Raw genomic sequence first — 26,639 nt, 5'->3', positions numbered from 1 at the left:
ATCGGGCCTGTGCGACGAAAGTGCTGTACGCACAAACGGATCAAACGTGTTAGGGACAAGAACTTCGTTGTGATGGCATGCTGCTGTGCCTTAAGTTGCCGCAACCGACAAGGCGAGGGCGAAAGGCTTTTTTTTTGTTTACCACCCGGCGAGCGCAAACGCTTGCTGCACACTTGGTATTTGCGCCGTCTCGCATCGTCGCGTTGCCACTTCCAAAACGGCCTTATTAAGGCCAGTTACTGATTGACGAAGCAAAATCGCGCCTCAAAAACTTCTCCGCAGGGCGCGATCGAAGTTTTCCGCGGATTTCCTCTGGTAGCGCGTTAGCTGTCGTCTGCCACGGCACGCCAGACGTAGGCGGCGCCACTGTCGATATCGCGCCTCGATGCCGCTGGCCGCGCCGAGCGCGACAGTGGAACGGAGGAGGAGGGAAGTGGTTGGCGCTACTTTTTATATATAGGGGCTTTACTTCTTTATTAAGTCAGTCATGACAGTGATCTGACCATTCCCTGTCGATTAGGGGAAGGGCAACGCATCGCCGCGGCATGGCTGTTCACCGCAGGTGCTTCACTGAGGCTAATAAGGCCGCCGCTTCACCAACGAAAAACGAGACTCTAGCCATACAGAGGGGAGCAACGTCTGTCACTGCAAAATCGCTGTACGGTGCCAGTTTAGTTCTGTGCACAAAGTCTCCGTGATCCATTGTGAAGAAGAGCGTGCTGCCCAGCAGTCACTATTAATTAATTTTCATCGCTTGCTTACTGAAGGTGCCTCTGTGCGCATATACGCAGTATTTTGAGTGTGTTGTGCACTCCAAGGTGCTTGCGGATTGTTTCTGCTGGAGCTAACAGCGATCGAAGATGGATACCGTAACGACACCGCAACAATCGCATTTTGGCAGTTTGCAGTTATGCAGGAAGGTGTTGGACTTCGCATGCAGGACTTCGCATGCAGGAAGGAGTTGCAGCTGTCTAGTGTGCAGTGCTTGTGATGAAGAAATATGCCATCGTAATGGGTCAAGAAAAGCAAACGATGCCCGACGCCGACCGTGTTAGCGACACTGCCGCTCCGAAATTTCATTGCCGATGACAGAGCAGTCATCTCAAATGACAGCTGAGATACGTTGCCATCGGAAAACGCTACGCACTCCTCAGCATCGTCGTCCACCACGGCGCATCGACACCTTGCAAGTAGCTACAGTGATGTGCCGATAATTATTTGCTGTGTGCTACGTCGCCACAATGCAGGCAATGAAACCATGTTGTGGGGCCATCACAGCCTTAGAAGATATATATATAAGCCAGCGATAGTCGGCGGTCAGTGCATCGCCGATGACAGTGCGTTTTGCGTGTTTTATCTCGGCGGTCAAGATTGTTGATACCTCTCTGCTCAGCACCGCGTCGCTGTTGCAGAACAATAAGTTGGGCGTGGCCCAACCGTGGTGGGCGCTCGCATAAGAGTTGCATACCTCGCGCGGGGCGTCACCTATGGTTTTTATTGACAGACGAACTCCTGCCAAACTCGTACATCGCGAAGCCCCCCTCAAGCAGCAGCCAGTGTCATCCCGTCCAGCGACAGCGAGCATCAATATGTCCATCTGGACCCGTTCATCTATATGACAGACGTAGGGCTTCAGCGTCATTTTCGCCTTTCCAATACTTCAGTGTGCTGGCTGTGTAGCGTTAGGCGAAGGCTCTCGTCTGCGGAGACAGCGTGGCGGGCAAATTATGCTTTCCGAGCACAGACTGGTGTGACTTGGCTGCCGAGGAAAACTACAATTGGACCAACCAACACAGGTTGGTTGGTCCCATTGTAGTGGTCACATTGTACAGGAAGACTCAGAATGTACGCTAAGCTGCCTTCCGGTGCAACAATGTGCCGAAAGCAGTTTTTGCAGTTACACGGTACCGCTGCACTGTACGGGCAAACAGGCGAAAGAAGTTACTTCGCCAACGGACGTCCACCTCTTTATGCGGCAAGTGTTTTGGCTCACGTACTGCGTGAGCAATAGCGTAGACGTGTGGCTGTTGAAGGAGATGGCCAGTGACTTGCTTCCTTTATCGAAGGACGCCATCGCCCACTGGAAGAACTACGCCCATGAGGTCGTGATGGACGAGCGGCTGGCGCAACCTCCACTCGTGAGCCCCGAGAAGATAGTGCAAATTGGCGAGTGCTTTTCGCGGCAAGCGAAAGTACAATCGAGACCGCCTGATGAAGGGCGACAACGTTCCACCGAGCCGCCAAAATTACTGCAATGTTAAAAGATCGTGCACCATGGGTCTTCGGCATGGCCTGCGCTACCACAGGAGTGCTGCGACTTTTCATAGTCGACCGACGAGACGCAGCCATTATTGCAGCCAATGTTCAACCGGGGGCTATTAATCGCAGTACCGAATGGGCCGCATAGAACTGTATTCCAAATTTAGTGGATGTTAACGAGGCGAGCCTCAATCTGCACTGAGAGACAGTCAACCACCGCGTGAAGTTTGTGGGCCCCATCACAGGCGTTCAAACGCAAAAAAAAGAAATTTATTGTCAAAAAGTGAATCGCCACTTCGTCAGCGGTGTTTACAGGGTAACTGCACTGCTGCTGGAGTCGTTCCTGGTATAGGTTTTGTGGTAGTCAATTAACGGCCAGGTACGCTGCAAAGACCCTTTCTTGCGTTTGTTACAAGCCACTGATCGCTCGGGCTACCCAGTACAAAGGCTCTTTCCTGCGGTTGTTAGAAGCCATCGCTCGGCGCTAGCCAGTATGAAGGTGCATCACAAAGTAAACGAAAATAAAGCGTTGTTTTCTGACCTTTGTATGAGTGCTTTCCGGCATACGTGGGTGCTTACACGGTAAGCGCGTGGCAAACCACTTCTACGCTAGCCGACGCTCATTCGCCTCGCACCTTTATTTAGCGCGAGCAACGAGAGATCTGTTGAAAGCCCATTGTGAAAACCAGGCGCACACCAATATGTGCTCGGAAATGGGAGTGCAAGCACGTAGCGAGCCACACCAATTCAATCCAGAGGAAATAAAAGGAGCAACAAGCGATTTTAGTGGCGAAAACCAAGTGCACACCGATCTGGGCTCGGAAAAAGTAGCGCAAGCACGTAGCGAGCTGCGCGAATCCAATCAATAGGAAGAAAGAGGAGGGCGAGCGTCCCCTCGTGGTATAACGCGAAACGTGTTAAACGGCAAATTAGTCTAATACACATTCAGTGCACATCTTCTAAATTTTAAAATGCTTATAACCCACGTTAATGTGACTAATACTATTGTACTAAATGCATTTATTTTATAACTTGCTTGTGCCTGTAATGCACTCGGTGAACGACAAACAAGTGAAAGAAGGCACCGACCGTATGATCACGTGAGCCCCAGTTTGTCGACCGCCCATATGGAAACGCCTAAGAGATGATAGCCACCCAGACTGAATCTAGATAAACCAATGAAACTGGAGACGTGCCAACGGACAAACTTTGTCTTGCTAACATTAGTTCTTTCATCTTGGGGCGTCGCTAGAGCTCGTGAAGATCCCGAGTTTCGCCAAACTCGGCGCATCCTGCATAGCGCCCCTGGCGAGACGAATTCTACATCTACACGTGAAATCGTCTTCTTCGGACGGGCGTTACTTTTGGTTGCGCCGTAACATTACCCCCGCTGTCTCGGCGCTAATTATAATGGAGGTGAACTGTGGGCAAAGTAAAGTTTCAGCCGGGACACATGTACAACGTCAGTGGGGACACGCGAGTCCAGTGGAACGATCTCGTAGCTCACATCGAATCTTCGTAGCTCAGTTCGTATCAGATCTTCTGTGCGGCTTCAGATTCAGTGATCCGGTAGCCGGCAATTTGGTGCGCCGTGTGAGCCCAGGCTAAGACGTCTTGAGCATATTGAGTGGGAGTGTTCGTCGAGGAAGGAGGTAGTGTTTCAAAGGGCAAAGTAGGGTCACGGCCGAACAGAAGGTAAAACGGTTAAAGCTAGCGGTCTCTTGACGCGACGAATTATGGGGGAAGCTAACGAAAGGCAACGTGCTGTCCTAATCACTGTGGTGGTCAGAAACGTACATAGACAGCATTTCTGTCAACCTGCGGTCAACCTGCGATTGTCAACCTGCGTTTGTTTGCGGGTGGTAGGCGGGAGAAAGCTTGTTCTCGGAAAAATAAGAGCGAAATAGGTCTTCAACAACACGGGACAAGAAGGTCTTGTCACGATCAGTGAGGAGCTGCCGGGATGCGCCGTGAATGAGGATGACGTCATGTAAAAGGAAATGCGGAACCTCAATTGCACAGCTTGTGCGCAAAGCTCGCGTGCTCGCGTACCGGGCCGCGTAATCAGTCACGACAACCACCCACTTATTGCTAGATTTTGACGTCGGAAAAGGGCTGAGAAGATCGAGACCCACTCGAGATAAAGGTGCGGAGGGCACAACGATGGGGTGAAGGCGTCGAGCGGGCAGCACAGCAGGCTTTTTGCGGGGCTGACAGAGCGCACAGGCGGCATTGTAGTGGTGAACAGAGCCGTAAAAACCTGGCCATTAGAAGCTGCACCGTACGCAGTCGTACGTACGCGAAACGCCGAGGTGGCCTGCAGTAGGGCGTCATGCAACTGCTCAAGAACTGAGCTCCGGAGATGGCGTGGTGCAACGAGTAGAAAATCTTGTCCTTCAGGGTGTAAGCTGCGACGCTAGAGAACGTCGCCGCGGAGCACGAAGATGCGCAGCGTGGGCTCCTAATGTACAGAATTGAGACAATCGATAAGAACACGTAAGCAGTCATCACGCCGCTGTTCAGTGCGGATGTCGCGCAAATCAGAAATGGTCAGGACGCGAGTCGTTGTCATGCCCATCATCTTCAGAGCTGTCAGCAGACGCGGAAGTCAGCGGCTTCTGCAGGAAGAAGGTCAGGTACGATCACCTTGCTAAGTTCGTCTTTGAGAAACGGTGAATCAGGTTCCTGTAGAGGGCGACGGCATTGCTGCGTTAAAAGACAATATCTCGCAATCGTTGACAGGCAAAATGTCACCCAACAACATGCTCCTGGGAACAATTTCATTCGAGGAGTTAAAATTAAGCAGATGGAGCTAGGTCTGATTTCCTGTAATAGTGAGCACGGTATGGGGAATGGCCAAATCCTTTTCAAGCAATATGCCAGCGGTGGGACATAGCACATAGACACCGCCAGGAACAGATAGAAACGACATCACAGTGATGTATGTAGTGGCTTGAGACGACAGGCGGATGTCTTTGGGAGAGCATAACCGTGGTTGTATGACTAGTGGACTAAAGCAGCCGATGGGTAGTTCAAGCTGAATGACAGTAGAAGAGCAGTTGAGGAGGGCTGAATGGGACGATAAAAAGTCTAAGCCGAGTATAACGTCGTAAGGGCATTGTTCCAAAATGGCCAACAAAACAGTCGTTAGGTGCCCCGCGATGCCAATGCGAGCAGTGCACATACAAATCACGGTAGTCGTTCCGCCGTCGGCGACACGGAGGGTGCGTGATGCAGCGGGACTGAGAATTTTCTTCAGGCGTCGGCGCAAGTGGGCACTCATCTCGGATATGTGCGCGCCAGTGTGAATTAGTGCTGGGGTACTCACGCCATCGACTACAACGTCCATGAAGTTCTGTTTGGTCGGCAAAGTGATCAGAGGGTGTTGTGGTCGAGTCGTCAATGCAGCGTCACCTCCGGGAGCTGTGTTGCTTAGTTTTCCGGAGACAGGCTTCGGGGCTGCATCGGCGACGGTACGCGACGAGGCTGCGGTGATAGGGACCATGGTCGACGAGCCGGAGGTGAACGGGACTGGTGACGTCGAAATGACGACTAGGGACACGAGTGTCATTGTTTGGCTGTTGCGGTTCAAATGGAGGCTGGTAACGACGCTGGCTCTGTTGGGGGCGATAATAACTGGTGAATGGCGGTTGCGGAGGGGAGGAGACAGGACGGTTGTTACAATGGCGAGCAGCGTGACCGATACGTCGGCAGGCAAAACCGATTGGCCGATCGTCTGCGGTTGACCACTCGGCTGGATTTCGGTAGCGCGCAGGACACCGCTGACCAGTCTACGGGCAAGGAGCACGAGACAGCTGCGGAGCGGCAGTAGCACATGCATACTGAAATCCCAGATTGGCGAGTTCTTGGCACACTATTGCCTGCACAAATGGTGCTGTAGGCAAGTTGTTCGGATCACTGGGCCGTGAAAAACAGCGTCCCAGCAGCTGTCAGGCGTCTCATAGCGCTGACAGTTATTGAAGCAACTCTCATCTCTGCCTTTTTTCAAATAAACCTCTGTATCTAAACAAACTCGGCGTCAATGCAATGGTAAACTCAGCGGTAATACAATTCCACTCAGCGTGAATGCTGCGGAAGTGCGCAGCAGTGGTTCGCCGGTGTTTCACTTGGGTTTTCCTTCTGTTTATCTTGTTTTATCCTGTGCTTGTCTTGTGTCGACGCTGTCGGCGTTGTCAACATCTATCAACAGCGGCCCCTCCTCAATTTCCTAAAGAGGGGCTCGACCACCCTCAGCGCGCCAACGGTAGCACTGCGGCATCCATTTTTTTACTAGTATTGCCTTGTGCGGGACAATTCAAACTCTCCACTTTTTTATTAATGATTTATTCGCAAATAATCGGTTGATGTGGCATCAACAAAACAGGAAACATATACACATGATATTGGTGTACGCCTCCATGCATTTCCCCGAAGCACTGCACATGACGGTCATCACTCTTGTTCGACTAAGATTCTTGGCACAGCACAGCACCTGAACGTGAAGCTTCCTGCTCGTGAACTTGTGCAGGCTTCTATTCCTTGACCTGTTTCACTGCCTGATCCTGTTATTCAACGCTTCGCTTATATATATAAACATATGAGTGTGCGTGAGTGAGTGCATGCTACAGTGGTCGCCACACTACGAGAGCAGGAAGACTTCAAGCTCTGGTTAGAAGCGTGGTGGCGCCCTCTTTTGAGCTGCGCCGGTATCAGCCGGGCGTGTTAGAAGCGATAATAACGACTTTCTGGTAAATAATTCAATTAATTCTTTAGTATTCCTGCATTTTATATTATTCTGAATCTAGTAAAATTGTACCCGCTTTTGCGCTGGTATTGCAATGTTTTGGCCCTGTTTTGCGCTTGTGTTTTCTAAACGTGACTGCATAACACATTAGGCGCACACAGCCGGTGCTCCTAATGTGTTCCGCGCTTAAAAGGCTGCAAGAGCCATGGCTTCAAGTTCTCGGCGCACTATTCGCGTCAAGTCGTCCGATGATGGTCGCTACATTTCTGCCTGTCGTCGAAAGAGGATGTCGCAGTTGTATTCGGCAGACGTGCGAAAGGCTTTACAATGCGGCGGCTCTTAGCCTCCTCAAAACATTGACACACTTTTATGATGTCCTGTGCCGTTTCACAATTTTTGCACATGAGCAGGTTGAACGCATCGTCAGCGATCCCCTTCAGTACATGGCCAACCTTGCGTGACTCAGGCATTTCACTGTCGGCGTTACGGCAGAAAGCCTGAAGGTAAGATCCTGGATGTAAGAGACGTACGATTCTGCGGACGTTTCGAAGCGGGTCGCTAGTTCTTTATTAGCAGCACTCTCCCGACTGGCGGGACGGCCGAACAAGTTGCTCAGCTTCTGTGTGCACGTGTCCCAGTGGTTAAGCTCTTCCGCGTGGTGGTGATACAATTCCTTCGCCGTGCCTTGTAGGTAGAAGACCAAGTTAGCCAACATAATCGGGGAATACCATTTCTTGTGGGCGCTTACAAGCTAATACGTGGCGATCAAGTCTTCTACGTCAAGGCAGTCGGTGCTGCGGAACGTTCTTGGATCCCGCGGCTGAGCCAGGACAACCGTCGGGATTGTAGGCGTTGTTGCGGGCCGCGATATTTGGGGCCCTGTTTCATCCGTCATGTTGTCGTTTCCGAAGAGACGACCGCTGCGGAGCTCCTTCGTTGTTTCTCCAGGGTACCCAGCACCTTTCAGAATTTTTTTACGTTGCGGAAGTCACATATATAGGGGTATTCACAGTGTGTTCAAGAGAGGCAACGATAAAACATGGCTGACGAGACCCATTCTATCTCTACTCGTCAAATCGTCCACTTCGGACTGGCGCTACTCTTGGTGCTGCTGTAACAATATTACCATGATATATTTATAGTTGTGCCAATAAAGGAATATTTTGTTAAACTCAAGCTTAGTTGTAAAACTTTTGTTCTATGCCATATCGTGATGGGCCACCTACGACGGTGATGCCCGGCCATGGCGGAACGAACTGATGTGGGTGACATGCAAGAACTTTGAAGTACGTACATTGAAGAGCATATTATTATTCCGTGCCCATTCATTGCCACGCCGAGGCGGTCCATGTTGGTGAAGCAACTTCCTTTGACTCTCCGCCCGTGCAGTGAAGCGGTACCTGCGAGAACTTCTTTCGGCACCTGTTGCCCCGTAGTGCACCCCGGCGTCCATTCTGAGTCTTCCTATATCATGTGACCACTTCGCCTTCGCAGGTGGGCTGGTCATGGTTGAACCCCAGGTGCACGCAGGTTCGAGCACTGCACGGGCACGTGCTTACCCGAAAGCCCGGGCCCGCCCGGCCCGGCCGGGCTGGGCCGGGTAGAGCACTTTTTTCACGGGCTCGGGCCGGGCTCGGGCACTGCATGTGCTTTTTGACCCGGGCCCAGGCCGGGCTCGGGTACATTGACGCGGGCCCGGGCCGGGCTCGGACTTTCTGGTGGTGTGCATGTAACGTGCAGCGAGTTATCCTCGCGCGTCTCGACTCTGAAAAACCTGTCGCCCCGGGGCAGCAGGAAGCTATAGCAGTGCTACTCCTGTGTACTTCATTTTCTTCTTCCGTCGCATTTTTCACTATTTGAACAGAATGTAAAAGTCCAGAAAGACCGAAGTTGTCTCAAACCAAAGGATGCCTTTGTGTTCCTTACCTAAATCAATGGAATTAATGCTTTCAGCGCGGTGCAAGCGCGTTCACGACTTGCTGATTCTTCAACGGCGAATTGGTAAAACGATGACTGGTAAGATTCGTCATGCGACTGAAATATGGCACTGCGTCCATCCATGATTGCACGCATGTTCTCAAACGGCCACCTAGCAGCAGCGCATTACGCTGCACCATGGAGCAACGAGAAGCTCACTTTCTCCCTTTACTCCATCCATGCGCTGCGCTCGCGACCGGTCGTGGCTGTGCTTCGGCTATATTGTACTAGAATACGGTTGAGTGGGACGAGCGGCTGGGGCGGCGCATGATTGCCGTGAGGCGCCCGACGTTGAAAAATACTATGGCGGCGATGCGATAGAAGTGGATTGGGCCGCATCAAGGTTGCGCCGTTGGAAACTGCTGGCGATACTGCTCGGCAGGGTCATTCGTACTACTTCGCGCGCTGGTATTTGCGTTCAGACCGCCCAAATGGTGTTCATAATTGTATATGCCATTTATTTATGCCTTAAGAATAAATTTCTTTCAATCTCCTCATTTTATTTTTTTAATTCCGCTCGGTGATCTTTTTCGGTCTCGGGCCGGGCTCGGACCTAGGGTAAAGGGGTGGCGGGACGGGCAGGTAACGTAGATAATTTCCGGGCGTGGGCCGGGCCCGGGTCTCGCCATCAAACTGCCCAACGCTGCTCAACGTAAGAACGGGCCCGGGCCGGGTTGAAAAAATCGGCCCGTGCAGTGCTCTAGTAGTGAGTTCCGAATTAATCCAGCGAACAGGCAGAAAAAATGTCCCATTTCTTCCGTGTAGATTGCAAAGTTTTCGTTTGGCAGCCGCATTCCGGTTTCTAGCAGAGTTTCTGCCCTTTCCTTATGCACGACGCTTGCAAAGGCCTGCACAAAACCATTGCGGAACAAGTCCCATGTCGTTAGCGCCGACTGCCGGTTCTCAAACCGCGTCTTGGCAGCGTCTTCAAAGGCGAACTACACATGCTGCAGCATGTCGTCGGAGTTACAGTTGTTGAAAGCAACGACTCTTAGTATGTTTCCAGATAGTTTCTGGGTCTTCAAATGTTTATCCGTGGAATGTTGGTGGCTCCCTGCTCCAGCACGATTGGTGTTTGCGGCAAAGGGGCTGTAAGTGTAGCTGCTGTGAATGACGAAACTAGCTTTTTACTGGGGGAACTTGTGCCCTCAAAAATCAGCAACGCTAAAAGAACAACGATAGCGGCGAACATAGTCGGCGATCGTCGGAAATCTATGGTTCAAGCGCGTCGGCTTTTATACATGAGTATCGAAGGTTCCAGAGTAATCACTGGTGCCGGCGTGTTTTCCAGGAAGTGCTGCACAATTCGCGTCCCGCATACATGCAATCAGATTTCACAAGGTTCGGTGACAACAGATGGCAGATCGAGCCATCGGTAACTAAAGCCCCTATATTTATAAAAGTAGCGCCATTCTTAGATCTTGCCGCCACCGCGCTCACCCCGGCGCTTCCTCCTCGCCCTCTCTTAACCACCTCCTGTCGCCCCAGCCTCCTCCGCTCCCCCATTGGCCAATCCGTGTCACGTGGAAGTTCGCGTCGCGCTTTTGTATATTTTTTTTCTTTCCAGCGCGCTCCGACTGCCATTCTCGGGCCTGTGCGACGAAAGTGCTGTACGCACAAACGGATCAAACGTGTTAGGGACAAGAACTTCGTTGTGATGGCATGCTGCTGCGCCTTAAGTTGCCGCAACTGACAAGGCGAGGGCAAAAGGCTTTTTTTGTTTACCATCCGGCGTGCGCAAACGCTTGCTGCACACTTGATATTTGCGCCGTCTCGCATCGTCGCGTTGCTACTTCCAAAACGCCATTATTAAGACCAGTTACTGACTGACGAAGCAAAATCGCGCCTCAAAAACGTCTCCGCAGGGCGCGATCGAAGTTTTCCTCGGATTTCCTCTGGTAGCGCGTTAGCTGTCGTCTGCCACGGCAGGCCCGACGCAGGCCGGCGCCACTGTCGATATCGCGCCTCGATCGCGCTGGTCGCGCCGAGCGCGATAGTGGAACGGAGGAGGAGGGAAGTGGATGGCGCTACTTTTATAAATATAGGGGCTTTATCGGTAACATTCGAGAAACTTTCGATACATGCAGGCGCGTCCTGCGCTGCGCGATAACATTTGTTAGGCAGCGAAATGCGGTCGCGTGAGAAAATAAGCAGGTACACGTGTCAGTATACATATAGACACGTTTCAAAGTGCTCGCCCTCACCGGCACACCACGCATTTGGGAAGTCATGCGCAGACTTCGCGACCGTCACTCTAGACTTTGGTAGGCAAGCGAGAAGGGGGAGTCGCGCTGCATTTCACGCTTCAAACAAGTCTAGTATCGACGCTGGCAATAGGTTGCGTCGCTATATTGATTGAATGCTAACGCATTATCATCGACAGACATCGTGATATGGGTTCTGCCATCATTTTTTTCTATCTTCGTTATATTTCTGTGGTGTAATTGATGACAGTTTTCCAAAGAGCAAAAAACCCAACTTTCAGTACAATTGCACTAAAGATAAGATAATATGAAATCCCAAAAGCAATCGTTTTAATTATTTGAAGCTTTGCTACTGGAATGCATTACGGCCGAAACTGAGTGGAAAAAACACCAGAAATAGAAAGAAACACGGAAGCTCACTTCGAAACAAGGCTGTCACATAGAATGTACAAAAATAAGCGCTTTACAGAACACATGATTGTTCATCCTGAGTTACGTCCTTGTTTAGAAGTGTGCAGCCATATTCCATCATGACTAACAAACTAGCCCACCAGGATGTCTTAACGGCAAATTGATTTAACACAAGATCGGTTGTCTACATTTGTGTTGTTTCCTTCGTCTCAAATTGAAAATGTACCCTCGAAATATGTATAACATATTTTCTGGAAGAAATCCCTTCAAAAATTATCGTGAATGAAAAATATAAAAGGAAACATTATTCTAAGACATATACTGGCATGACCTTGAAGCATTTGCGGTCAAGTCTAACAAAGTAAAAAATCTTACTTGTATTCCTCACTTCTAGGAACACACTATATGGTTTCATCCTTATTTCTGCGTAAAAAGTTCTGAAAAGAAACAAAATTAGTATTGCCACTACGTGATATGCATACCCTCACTAAAGAATTGAATGATTATATGGACCACGACGACAAATAATTGCTTGATGCTTATGAGCAGCAGGACTTGGTAATTCTAAATAGCACAACAAAATAAAGTGACAATCTGGGAACAGGCACTCTTTATTACTCAGAAAATGATGTCGGACAAACTATACTGCACGATCGCTAATGTTGCCAAGTAGCGGGGAAAGTCAAGAAAAGATTTCGGCAGGTGTTACACTCTTGTAACACAAGAAGGCGAAAGCCTGCTGCACATTTGGAAATACATGAAGTTATACAATCGGGGCTATACTTCTTGAAAGACATAACGAGCCGCAATGGGAAGTGCACGTGTGGAACTAAAGCGACCTCCTGAATGTCACATGTGAAAAATTGACTTGGTACCTAAAGTGCAGCGTGTTAGTGCACGCACTAGGCTATACCTTTAGTCAGCGAGATGGCTGCGACGTAACGTGTGCAATCAAGCACACACTAGGCAAACCTTTAACCGTAAGCCAGAACAATGGAGTAGGGTGACTTAAGGGAAGCGTGATTTTCTCGCACACCAGAGGCCTGGTTTCAATTCCCACCGAGACCGAAATGTACCAAATTTTCTTTTCAAAGCCACTAAATTACTTTCTTGGCAGGTACCCGCCTGAGAATTAGTAAAAGCAGCGCAAGAATTCTGTAGCGACCTATACAGTACCGAGACCTGCCAAGCTACATTTATCGAAGTAGTGATGAACAGGATACAGAGGCTCCTTCTATAACGAGCGATGAAGTTAGAAGTGCGTTGCAAGACATGACCAGGGGAAAAGCTGCAGGAGAAGATGGAATAACAGTCGATTTTGTGAAGAAGAAGACGCGCCTCCATCCAGCGGCATCGCCAAAGCTCGGCCCGCTCTGCTCGCGCTGCTGGTCGCTGGTGTCTTTGGAGACGGTGCCCCACGCTGCTTCTCAGTTTGTGGAGGTTGCTGGAATTCACGCGTCGCATGGTGCTTCGAACCCGAAAGCTTCCGCCCATTATGACCGACAACACAAACCCACCAGCGCCTGCGCCCCAGTCCGTCATCTGCACCGGGGTTTCTCGGCCACGTGATCCGAAGGTCTTCATCGGTACAGATGACACCGAAGTTGAGGACTGGTTTACGTCGTATGAACAGGGAGCGCGCATTACAAACGGGACGACGCCGTGAAGTTCACCAACGTCATATTTTATCTTACTGGCGTTGCCCAACTCTGGTTCTATAACAACGAAATCGACATCCCGACTTTTAAGACGGCTTTCACTCAAGTGTTTGGTCGACCTGGTGTCGGCAAACTACGCGCTGTACAGCGCTTGCGTTCCCGTGCACCGAAGACTGGTGAAACTTTCACTAGCTACATTGAAGAAGTCGTCGACCTTTGTAAACGCTTCAACGCCGCCATGCCCGAAGCTTATAATGTTCCGCAAATTCTCAAAGGCATCGATGACGGCGCATTCCAGATGATTTTGTCCAAGAACCCGCGCACCGTTTCTGAAGTGGTCACGTTATGCCAGAGGTACGAAGAGTTCGAGAAGCAACGTACTGTGACTCAGCAGCCTCGGTCGACCAACGACTCGCTGTGGAGTCTCGTTGCCGTTTCCGACCACTCTCCACTGCTTCAGCAGATTAAAGACTTCGTGCGCGAGGAGGCTGCCCGTCAATTTTCCTTGGTCTTCTTCACTCAGGAGCCATTCTATCGTCTTCCTACAACGATCCGCACTGTCATTGCCGAAGAGGTCACTCAAGCTGTTCCCGTCGCTCACCACCAGCCACCTGTGGCCGCACCTCTTCTCTATGCGCAGACAATGCAGCCTGTAGCCGCGCCTCTTACGTATGTGCGGGCAGCGCAGCCTGTTGCCGTGCCTCCTACCTATGCAGAGATAGTGTCTAGTCCTCTCCAGCCGCCTTTCTCAATCCTTCAACAGTCTGCACCACCCCGCGCTCCTAATGCTTCTTGGGCCTAGCCGACAGTCAGCAATCCATGGCGGCCGCCTGACAATCTTCCAATTTCTTACGCCTGTCACACGCCAGGAAACGTCGCTCACTATTCCCACCGTCGCCTTCAAACTTCCGCCGACGCTGCCCGGCCGTTCGAATATGGCAGTCAGCCCAAGCGCCAATCAGCCCTGAGTTCCTCCCAGCGGTATGTTTCTTCTGACCTCCCCAAATTTCCGTCGCACCACTCCCTACTCCTCGTCGACGATCGCTATCCCCAATGCGTTTCCGACCCTCCGACCAGGAAAACTAAGTGCCGCAGTTCACGAGGCAAGAACTGCGCCATCTTCGATCTGCCGAAGTCCTCGCTCTTCGCACGCTAACATGGTCGAAAAATCTGTCGAAGGTATTTAGACTTCTGCGCTTGTAGGACTCTGGCGCCGCCGTTTCTGCTATAGCCGCCAAACTCTGCCGTTCGTTGCTCAAGGGGGCCAAGCCGCTGTGTGGACTTTCGCTTCATACGGCAAGCGCGCAGCACGTTACACCTCTCGGAGCCTGTACTGTCTGTGTGCTTTTACACTGCGTTTGGTACATTGTCGAGTTTATCCTTCTTCCTGCCTGCTCACATGACGTCATTCTTGGGTGGAAATTCTTGTCCCTTCATAATGTTGTCGTCGACTGCGCACGAGCTGAATTTGAATTTTCGCCGCTGTGTGACGCACCATACCACGACGCTCTTGATCAGCAGCCTTAACAAGTCGTGCGTGAGGACACCGACATTCCGCCTGGCTCTTTTGCCCTTGTCCCAGTCTGTGGTGCCGTCACCGATGCTACAGTCCTTCTTTACACCATCCGACATCTTTCTGAGTCGCAAAGCCGTTCCATTGCCTTTTGTAATGCTTGAAATTGCCGCCGGCATCAGCAATATTTTTGTGTACAATTCACTTTCTGCGCCGTAACGTTGCTTGTCGGCGAATGTCTCGGCCGCATGGAATAGCTTGACTCTTCGCTCTTTGTTACCGTGCCAGACGGGTCTTTCCATCTTGGCTTCAATGAACTCCTCGCCCTTTCAATGCTTGAACAGTCATCGAGTGACATGTTCTCTATTTCCATCGCCACGACAGTAACCCTTGCCGAACACTCCGAACTCCTTCAGCTTGTACATACCTTTAGAAATTGCTTCGAAATGCCTTTTCGCAATCTACGAAATCCATATAGACAGGTTCATTGTACTCTGCAGATTTCCTTCCTGAACCCAGCCTGTTCTCTTGGTTGACTGAAATCAAGTGTTGCCCTGATTCTGTTGGAAATTATCTTGGTGAATATTTTATTCAATACTGAACGCAAGCTAATGGGTCTATAATTTTTCAATCCTTTAACGTCCAACTTCTTATGTATTAGTATAATGTTGGCACTCTTCCAGCTCTCTGGTAGACTTGAAATCATGAGACATTGTGCATAAACGGCCGCAAGCTTTACAAGCATGATATCTCCTCCATCTTTAATTAAATCGACTGTTATTCCATCTTCTCCAGCAGCTTTTCCTCTGGTCACGCCCTGCAAGGCCCTTCTAACTTGATCGCATGTTATAGAAGGAGCCTCTGTCTCCTGTTCATCACTACTTCGAATGAAGGTAGTTTCGCTGCTCTGGGCACTGTATAGGTCCGTATAGAATTCTTCCGCTACCCTTACTATGTCATCGAAATTGTTGATGATATTACCCTGCATATATTCCAGTGCATACAGCTTGCCTTGTCCTATGTGAAGTTTTCGTCTCACTAATTTCATGCTGCGTCCACATTTTATTGCTTCCTCAATAATTTCCACGTTATATATTCGAATATTCCTTAATTTCTTCTTGTTGATCAGTTTTGACAGTTCAGCGACTTCTATCTGGTGTCGAGTTTGACACTTTCACGTTTTGTCCTTTCTTTATTAGGTCCTTTGTTACTTGGGAGAGCTTAATTACTGGTTGAACTGGTGCCTTACCTCCCACTTCAATTGCTGTTTCTAAGATCATCTTAGTACTGTTTCATTCATAACCTTCATGTTGTCGTCATCCTCCTGTTCTAAAGCTGCATATTTGTTTTCGAGCACCAGCCTGAATTTGCCTGCTTTTACCCTTACTGCGTCCAGGTTGACGTGTTCGTTCTTGACTAGTTTTATTCCTTCTGTCTTGAAATTGAGAGAAATCCAAGACCTCACTAACCTATGATCACTGCACTTTACCCTACCTAACAATTCTACATCCTGCACTATGTTGGGATTGGCAGAGAGTATGAAATCTATTTCATTCCTTGTTTCTCCATTCGGGCTTTTCCAGGTCCACTTCCTGTTGCTGCGCTTCCTCAAGAAGGTATTCATTACTCGGAGCCTATTCCTTTCCGCGAATTCTACCAACATCTCTCCTCTAGTGTTCGTAGAATCATTTGCCATAGTTGCCAATTACTTGCTCACCAGCCTCCTTTTTCCCAACTTGTGCAATGAAGTCACCCGCGACAACAGTATACTGAGGTGGCGCCATTCTAAACGGCAATTCAACATATTCAGAAAACTGTTCTTTCTTCATCATGGTGACTGGAGGTTGGGGCGTAGGCTTGTACTACCCTCATTCTATACCACCTATTCAGCTTTATTACGACGACTGCTACCCTCTCTTAATACCATAGAATTCATCAATCCGCTATGTCCTTATGGACTATAATTCCTATCCCGAATTCTCCCTTATCTGCAAGACTTCTGTAGCAGAGTACGTGGCCGTTAGTCAGCACTGTATAAGCCTCACCAGTTCTTCTAGGCTCACTAAGGCCAATAATATCCCAGGTAATGCTTGATAATTACACAAATAGGCCTGCTAAGCTAGCCTCATTTGATAGGGTGCACGTGTGGAACGTTGCCAAGTTCATATTTGAGTGTCTCAATACTGTTGTCTAAATCCTCGTTGGAGGGATTAACCCTCGTCGCTGAAATGCGCTGAAATCAGCGGTTATATCTAACTGCTCAATAAGAGCATTGCGTGTCTCTTATTCCGTTCAGTCATGTCATCTTGCCGGCTCACTATCACTACATTCATAGCAACTCCCGTGCCACAATGGATCTACGTAAATGTTTAAATATAGATAGTTTGCACCGACGTCATCATGGACGCCATATTTCGGTACTAGAAGGTCGAGAAGCGGCGTCATCAAGAAACATAATAGCCTGCCAGACGCTTCTTGCATCGAACTTCACAGCAATAACAGTGGTAAACCGGTGAAAAACAGTCGCCGTCAAAAAGGAAAACTGTGCGCGTGATAATACGGTGCACTGGTGTCAGCGTACTCGCCGTGTTTGGGTACCACCACAGTGAGCGGTTTCTCCGTGACGTGATATGAAAACTATCTATTGCGAACTTTATCGCAAATTAAACACAGATACATAACGAGAATAAAAGCTATACATCATTTCAATGCACTTTTTACGCCTTTTTTAGCTTCCTTGTAAACCCGCCGGGATGGCTCAGTCAGCTAACGCGTTGCTTCTGCAGAGCACGAGGTCGCGGGATTTCGGTGGAGATGAAAGGCGAAAACGGCCGTGTGCTTGCGTTGTAGAGCATGTTAAAAAACCCGAGGTGGTCAAAATTAGTCCGGAGCCCTCAGCTACGGCATGTCTCATAATCAGAACAGGTTTTGGCACGTAAAATCTTAGAAAGAACAAGAAGACGTAGCTTCGCCCTATCTCCCTGACGTCGTGCATTGGCAAGACCCTTGCGCGAATGGCTCTGTCCTCATCTGGGTCAGTGCAATGGCTCTGTCGTCAGGGTCAGTGCTTACTGGCCCAGGCGGGTATATCCCCCATTCTCGTTTTCACATTTAACTCTCCTGTATCCAGCCTGGCTCCCAACCTTCGTATCCTCCCGCTCCTGCCCAATATGTTCCCCGTCTTGCATGCCAGCCGTCATCACGCTGCAGCGCAGTACCATATCCTCCCCCCTTTTACTACCCAAGCAGTAGCCTACACGGATGCCTCTTTCGTGGCTCCCCGAGGTTAATGCGGCTACGCTATATACCATCTCCTCCTATCAGCACCTGAAACCCACACCAGCGGGTTGTTCCTACACCCTCCGGATGCACTCTCTCTCGAGGTCCTTGCCATTGCCCATGCCGTACAATCATTTCCATCTCTCCTCTCTCTCTCCCAGAGTATACAATATACTCCGATTCCCAAGCCGCCATCTACCACATACAGAACCGCACACTACCCCATTCACTCCAGAAGGAGGTCGAACGAGTGGTCTCTGCACTGCAGCATTCCACCGTTTTCCTTCGCTGGGTCCCTGGGCGTTCAGGGATTGACGGCAATGAGCTGGCCCATAAGCTCGCCCGTGACTTTTCTAACCGGGCACCGTTGATCCCCTGGCCCAAGCCCTCGGAGGACGGTGGGAGACTCACCCTGCGCCGCACCATCAAGGAAGTCTACCTCCAGCTCCGTCTCGACAAGCGCCTCTACCCTCCCCCTCATCCATCACTCACTGTGCCGGAGGCTCGCCTTCTGCGGCATGTCCAAATGAATTCACTGGTTAACCCCTCCCGTCTGTTTCTCTTCGCTATCGATTCGACCCCAGCTGTCCCAACTGCCAACTGCCCCTCTACATATGCAGACATATCTCATTGCCTTTTCTACTTCCCCGCTGCTCAGCAATCGCATTCATGTCATCCCCCTTCCTTTTTCATCACCGCCTGGCTCGACTGACTTGGCGCTGAAGGGGAAGAACAGCGTAGACTTGCCGCGCAGGCGGTTGATATGCTCGGCTTGCAATTTTTGGCTGAATAAATGTGTACTACTACTACTACTACTACTACTACTACTACTACTACTACGTTTGTCTTTTGCATATTAATCTTCAACCCTGCTGTTACTCTTTCTCGGTTAAGGTCCTGAATTATTTGCTGCAATTCGTCCGCATAGTTGGTTAATGGACAATTTCATCTGAAAACAGAAGGTTGCTGATGACATTGTCACTGTCAGAATCTCACAGTGTCCTATAGGTTCTGTTTTCACGTTAACGTTGATTCCTAAAATCCAAAAGGAACATGTGGCACTCGTACAAGCTAACAAATGTACAACCTTTTCGTGGCAATACAACAAAGTCGTAAACTTTCTCTCTTTAAATTCAGCACCTATTAATACAGTTTAAAAGGAAAGCATAAAATACATACGTTCGTGTCCTAGCGTCCCAAGTCTACAAAAAAGAGTGAGTATTATCATATTGGGAAGGCACGCATGGTAATAGATAAAAGACAGCACATATAAATACATGGAAAAGTGTTTTTTTTTTCGTGAAATATGCAAAACGCAACATAAAGAAGACCAATAAGCGTAACTTATTTTATTTACTTAACAATACTACTAGTCTCATACGAGATCATAGCAGGGATGGCACATATATGAGTACAATGTGATGAAGATATAATACGGGCACGTGAAACACAATGCAAAAAAGTGTTACAATAATTATCATCTCAACTCAACTGAGAGAAATATAAAGAACGTAAGTACATCGAGAACAGCATCAAAAGTAAGCAAAACAAAACAAAGTCAACAGAAAGAAAGGTAGCACCATTTTTGAGACAGAATTGCGAAGTCACAATACAGAGAAATCAATAGAGCTCAAAAAAGGTCGCCATTTCGCCCCAAAGGCAAAGCATCAATTCCGATAGCAATTGAGTTGACAGCTATACGAAATAAGGATAGTAGCTTTATCAGCCATGTAAACTTGCAAACATTCGCGTAATAATTAAATTAACATGCATGATGTCAGGCGCGCGCAGGTAAACATAAACACATCTCGCTCGATGAAGGTGGAAGCTCGCTGTGAAAATGGCGCAGTCATGAAGCGCGGCAGCAGCCGCGAGCGAATTGGCCTTGGCGGCGTGTCTCGCTTCAACGCGAACTAAACTTCGTAAGCACAGTGCATACGAAGCTACCGGCTCTGCGCGTACTTTGTCCACATCGCAGATCGTTTTGCAGATGAAGCCCGCGCGGGCGTGAACTTTGCCCAGGTCGCAGATCGCTATCAAGGTACGACGCCCGCGCCATATTTGTGCAGTTGTGCACGGATCATTTCCTCGACAACAGTTGGTTCCACTCTCTTATTGCACGTATAACATAGGAGTATTTAAAACAGTTCGAGTTGCGCCGGTGTTCAACAATGGTAGGAGGGTGTTGACGTATATAGCTCATACGTGATAAAGAGATAACTTTAGCTGTGTCATTGTTTATTTCACCATAGAATAATTGACACAAAAACTTCGGTCGGGCTAGTTTAGCTCGATATTGTAAGGCTATCATACCAACTTGCTTTAGTGAAGTAGCTGGTGAGGGTTATACATTGTAATAATTAACAATAAACCTTTACGCTTTTCTCTGTCATCCCTCTTATCTGTCAATAAGTTGGTAAATAAAAGGACACGAAACATTGTGAGCATACTCAAATATTTTTCGAACAAACGTGCGATAAGCCAAGAGCTTTGTGTCGCGTGGTTCCAGGCGAAGGCGCATTCTCAGGATGAGTCACTATAGTGCATTCGATGTAACGTTTTCAACAAGCGTATTCCTTCGGATATAATGAGATAATGTTACCCCAAGTATTTGTGCTCTAAACCCAAGTCAGAGGTGTGTCATTAAGATTAATAGTGATCACAGATATTTCTTTCTTTCTATATATTGTTAATGCCGACTATTTTTCTGCATGTAGAGTGGTCTGCCCCCACTCCTGGCACCAAATAAAAAGAGACCCTAGAGCATTATTTTGAATTTCATGACCATCATAAAAATGAATTACACTGTACAAGATGGAATAATCCACAAAAATAGGGATATTTACATGACACGTAGCAGGCAAGTAATTTATTTAAATGAGAAATGAAAGAGGTTACGTGACACTACCCGGAAATACGCCATGAGTCACAAGGGCTAATCTAGAAGTTCCATTATTAATTTGAACAAACTGTGATCTTTTGAGTGAGGTAGATCTTAAACCACTCAACAGCAGGACCGTCACCGAAAGAGAATGTGCTTTTGTATTAGCAATACATGTAGCAGGGTGAAGGCACCTATGGTTTTTCTGAAAATTTCAGTCACACGTTTCATCATAAGTAATCCATAGGTGCACGTTTAATTTCCATGACATGTGGTGTCATGCATTTGTGTCACTTGTGTGACACCACTGTAGCCGGAAGATCTTGCATCAGTCTGTCTTCTATGCACGTGGTTTAAAAAAAGCCTGTCACATGCTCAACCTCTGCTCCCTCACCCTTACTAATAACGCTGACTAATACTAATTACCAACTAATAACGCTTGCTACCTGTCACTTAGTGCTGGCCGCTGAGATTTAGCCAAGAACTTTATACTCAATACAGAAACTCTGCAAGAAATTTTGCTCTTGTATTTTGCCTGTAGACAACATTCATTAATAAACGGTTAACGTTTTTCTGCAGTAGCTTTTCTGTAGTCGAGAATCATTATCTGCCAAAAACTTACAGTGGCCAGACAGGATGTGTAGACCTTGATAAATTGTGTAAAGCCTCAAACGACAATGTGATAATGTGCGCACAACGACAAATAAGAAAGATGCGTCCATTAATCAGTTCCTTGAAATTAAGTTTAGCGGGAATATACAAGGTAAAGAAGTTTTATAAATGGCATGCAAATGGACTAACACTGCGATGCCAAATCATTCGTCAATTTAGCTTTCTAATTGATAATCGGCTTCCTTTGTAGGATAGTGCTATAGTCGAGGGGACGCAATTTTTTTGCGTTGTAATGAAAACCTCACCTGTCCAATTCCGCAGAACTCAATAGCCATAGGGGAGATGCAGAACCATTAGGACAGTTTTAAAGTGAAGGTTTCTCTGTTTCTTCCTTCGAATTCTTGGCTGCTGCTGCCGCCAACGCCGCCGCCGCCGCTACTGCCTTGCACGCCTCGTCGGGAGGTGATTCAGAGCATGCATATACATTGCAAGTGCATGGCACAGAGGTAAAGGAACGCGAGAAACGCGTTTACACCTTCGCACCGTGTCAAATGTGCACAATGCCATCTGGGGCTCCCTGGACATCTCCACAATACGGTCTTGACGGCTGTAATTATTCGTAACCCCCCGCAAAAGCAATGCAGAACCCCACCTGGTGCACGCATCACCACCCCTTAATAACCAAGATGGCTCCTCCTCAACATATATGCAGTAAACGCGGGGGCTCCCCAGGCGAAACCAGGGTGTGGCAGTGCAATTGCCGGGGCTACAAGAACATGCATGGATCGCTGATACAATACATCGCCACATTAACAAGACCACCTGAAATCATCGCACTGCAAGAGACGAAGACACACTGCCTTCACACCCTTCACCGTGACAGCCTTCACACCCTGGTTAGTAAGAAGCTAGTGGCCGTTCAACACCATCTCCAACAATCCGAACCGCTTGCCATTCTGCTCGAAATTATCCCGCAGGCAACAAAGAAGGAGGGTTCCGTGTTCGTTCTAAACGCCTACTGTCGGCCGAAAAGCACGCCATCGGTCCTCAAACAGGTTTTGGAACAAGCCACGCACGCAGCAGGCAATCATCCGCTTCTAATAGAGGGCGACCTCAATGCAGCCCACCCCCTCTGGGGTTATAAGCACACCAACCCCAGGGGAAACCTGCTTCACAAAGTTATTGAGGACATGGACCTCACACTCGTCAACGATACGAGGAGTAGCACGAGGCTTGGCACAAGTGTAACCGGAGACATGAACCCCGACTTAACCCAAAATTCAAAATTAATCCAAACCCAAGTCAAAATTACAGAATCAGAGGTTAGGGCGGCCTTGCAGAACATTAAGCATAACACAGCACCCGGGGCTGATGGGATTACATACACACTTCTACGTAATTTAGATGACCAGGCCATCCAGCATTTAACTGCTTTTTACAAGGAACACTGGAATAACGACGGCAGGCCACCGCAGGACTGGCGACACGCGGATATCATCCTTATTCCTAAGCCTGGCAAGCCGCTATCCCTCCAGAATCTCCGACCTATATCTTTGACTGCATGTGTAGCTAAACTCTTCGAACACATTGTACTCTCCCGACTCCAGCCATTTCTCGAAGACACTCACTTTTTTCCGGATACACTCTTCGGGTACCGTCCCGGTATTTCTACACAAGACGTTCTGATACAACTTAAGGAGGACTTGTTGGATAGCCCCACTTCAAATCAGGTAAGGGCAATCCTGGCCCTGGATCTCAAGGGAGTATTTGACAACGTCTCCCACGACTTAATTCTCGACAATCTCGCTTCCTCGCAGTGCGGCGCACGTTTATACAATTACGCCAGGGCCTTTCTTTCTGACCGCACGGCCACTGTTGTGATTGGAGACCTCCGGTCGGAAGTTATAAGTCTCGCAGGCAGAGTAACGCCACCGGGCTCGGTCCTCTCTCCCACCCTGTTTTATCTGGCTATGGCTAAACTCCGAAACTCTCCCCATTATTACACAAGATTCCCAACATCCAGCATGCCTTTTACGCTGATGACATTACAATCTGGGCAACCAAAGGATCAGACGGAACCATTGAGGATGCTCTCCAGAAAGCTGCATGTGTTGTACAAGACTAAGCTGCCACCGGGAGCCTTACATGCTCAGTCGAAAAGTCAGAGTTGATAGTGGTACACAAGCGGCGCCGCAGAACCGACGATTCTTCTGATATTTCACTGTTCCTTGATGGCCGTCCTATCCCTCAGGTACCTCGACTGCACATTTTAGGCCCCCACATTCAGGCTGATGACAAGGCCTCACACACTACGCGCCTTCTGACTGAGCAGATAACACAAATTACACACATGATCCACCGCATCACCAATCGCAGGAGAGGCCTTCGCGAGAAGGATGCCCTCCGCATAGTACAAGCTCTCATAGTTAGTCGGCTCACCTATCACCTTCCCTATCATAATCTCACGCTTACTCAAACCGAAAAGATGGACGTCCTTCTAGCGACGGCGGTGAAGGCGGCTCTCGGCTTGCCTCCTCACGCTTCTACACGACGCCTTCTTCAGCTTGGTGTCCACAACACCATAACCGTACTGCTCGAGGCCCAGCACAACAGTCAGCTCCAGCGTCTTAGGCAAACCCGTCAGGGTTGCGCCATCCTCTCTCGTCTTGGATACCTTATTCCTGAAAAAACCCACACAGGTACCGCAACATAAACTCGCTCCTAATATTCGCGCTCTCATTAATGTGGCTCCGATTCCACGCAACATGAATCCCCACTGCCATGCCGGCCGTCGACGTGCCCGAGATCAGGCCATGACACGCGTCTTTGGCGATGGCACTACAGACTTACAAGTTCTTTACACTGATGCGGCACGCTACGCAGAGAAGCCCGCCTTGTGTCTAACGGTGATCGACAACACAGACGCGCTCGTGGCGTCTGCCACACTTCGCACTACGGACAGTGGTTCGGCAGAGGAGGGAGCTATTGCTCTGGCCATTGTCCACGCCTCGACATTACCGTCACAGGACGCCCCTGTCACCATAGTGACAGACTCACAGGCTGCTTGCTGTGCCTTCGCCCAGGGACTTGTAGCTGCGCATACTCACAATATTCTGTCTTCTGTCTCGCCGTCCACTTTACGTACGGTGCGCATCGTCTGGACTCTTGGACACGCCTCTCTCCATTGAAATGAATGCGTTCATGCGGTTGCCCGAGATCTGACCGGCCGGGATCTATCGGAAGAGCTGTCCAATTCAGATGACGCACCGACAGAACCACTAAACTACAACGCAATGCTGGAGTACTACCGACAGAGCCATTATACGTATCCTCCACCTCATCCTTCACTCAACAGAGCAGATGCCGTGGCTTGGCGGCAACTGCAGAATAATTCATTCCCTTGCCTTTATATGCTTCATCTCTATCATCCCACTCTGTACCCTTCCTACTGCCCCTACTGTGGATCCAAACCAACAGTCTATCATTCCACGTGGCAATACTCTAGTGCACGGGGCGTTCCTCCTATCCCCAACCCCACCCCTTCCTATTGGGAGTCTGCACTGCTCAGCTTAGGCCGGCAGGAACAGCAACAACTGGTCCAGCGGGCTCGCAGGGTCGTGCAAGGCAATAGAGCCCTGGACTGAGGGCCCCACCCAACGAGGAAGAATTACCTTGCCTTTGTGAATAAAAGTTTATTCTCTCTCCCTCTGAGCGGCGAAAGCACAGAGCATACAAAGGTCAGAGCCGTCTGGAGATCGCTTTGAAGATACGGAGCGCGCGACAGCCTGCACCGGCGCAAACTACGCAGTTATTAGAAGAGTAGAAGTCGCCCCCAGCCCTCTCCTGCGCTGCCTTTCCGCTTTCCTCCTTTCGCGTGGGAGATTGCGGCGCCTGTTCCAAGATACGCCAGTTCCAGTTGCAAGATAGACATTTGGTGCCGCAGCACAGCGTCGCCCCCCCCCCCCCTCCTTCCCCTACCCCCATGGCCTTTCGCGCGACGGAGGAAGTGGCGTTTGCTCTTCGCCGTGCGTTCTCTCAACGTGTAACTCGTACATACGGCGCGCGGCGACGATTTTATCGCCCTTGGACTTTATACGGAACCTCGCGGTGACGATGACGACGTCGATGGTAGAAATCCGCTTGATGTGTCGATATAATTGCTATCGCAATAGAGCGCTGAATGTGGGCCGGGCTTTAGAGCGCAGCTGTTAAGCGCCCGTTCCTGCGTTGAGCGTCGGCGTCCCCTGGCGTCTCTCACAACCGAGGCAACGAGCGCCGCCTCCGCTAGAGAATGCGGTCCGCGCGAGCCGCGCGCACCCTCGTTCTGTTTTACTCACCAATGAGTGATGCAACCTGTTGTTATGATAAAAACTTTATTGAAAATTAGAAAGAAAGCCTTCGGTTAGCACCCGGTGGAAGTGGTTCGTCTGCCGCTGCTGCTAAACAAGCTGCACGAGCAGTGCTCAGCGCCTTCGCCGAGAGCACCCTATCGTTCAGATTCAATTTATTTGCCTAAACATAATGCGAATACAAAATTTTAAACAGCTGCCGTCAAAGAAACAAAAGAACCCGAAAGCTCGCCTTCACGCATAGAGTGCGCCACCAGCGTTTCCCGGTATAGATTACGGTTGCATAATTTGCAGTTACCGGAAAGCGGCAAATGTGTAACCGGTCTTTATTTAGCGCCGCGCGTTGTGGTTCTGCCAGTCCGTTCTGTGATCGGTGCGATGCCTAATAAATCGAAATGAAGAATGTCGCAGTTTCGCCCTAAAGGCAAAGTATCAATTGCGATAGCAAATTAGCAGAGAGCCATTCGGAGTAGGGATAGTAGAAGGTGCATAAACTTGGACACATTCGTTTACTAACTGAATTAACAAGCGTATTGTCAGCGCGCACAAGCAAATAGGAATAGATCACACTCGATGACCGCAGACAACCACTGTCAAAACGATGGCAGCGAGCGAAGGTTCCTCCGGTCTATCGTTTCAACGGAAACTGAGCGGCGAATGAGCTGCACAAAGGTTAGAGCAGCGTGGAGATCGCTTGCAAGATACGGTGTGCGCGTAAACACCGGCAACCCATACCGGCGCAAACTACAAGA

The 26,639-nt window shown here is 49.3% G+C and overlaps 1 protein-coding gene across 1 annotated transcript in view; it reads right to left on the bottom strand.

Annotated features, from left to right (window-relative positions):
• LOC119454178 (uncharacterized) overlaps nucleotides 1–26,639 on the bottom strand; it is a 51,724-nt gene that overhangs the window by 9,830 nt on the left and 15,255 nt on the right. Inside the window, exon 5 of the mRNA XM_049667965.1 lies at nucleotides 24,086–24,219. Coding sequence (XP_049523922.1) covers nucleotides 24,086–24,219 — 134 coding nt within the window. The remainder of the gene's footprint in view (nucleotides 1–24,085; nucleotides 24,220–26,639) is intronic.

Source organism: Dermacentor silvarum, chromosome 5 (genome assembly GCF_013339745.2).
Source record: "Dermacentor silvarum isolate Dsil-2018 chromosome 5, BIME_Dsil_1.4, whole genome shotgun sequence".
Taxonomy (NCBI): domain Eukaryota; kingdom Metazoa; phylum Arthropoda; class Arachnida; order Ixodida; family Ixodidae; genus Dermacentor; species Dermacentor silvarum.
Note: the sequence above shows the minus strand (reverse complement) of the source record. Positions and strands in the feature narration are given on the sequence as shown.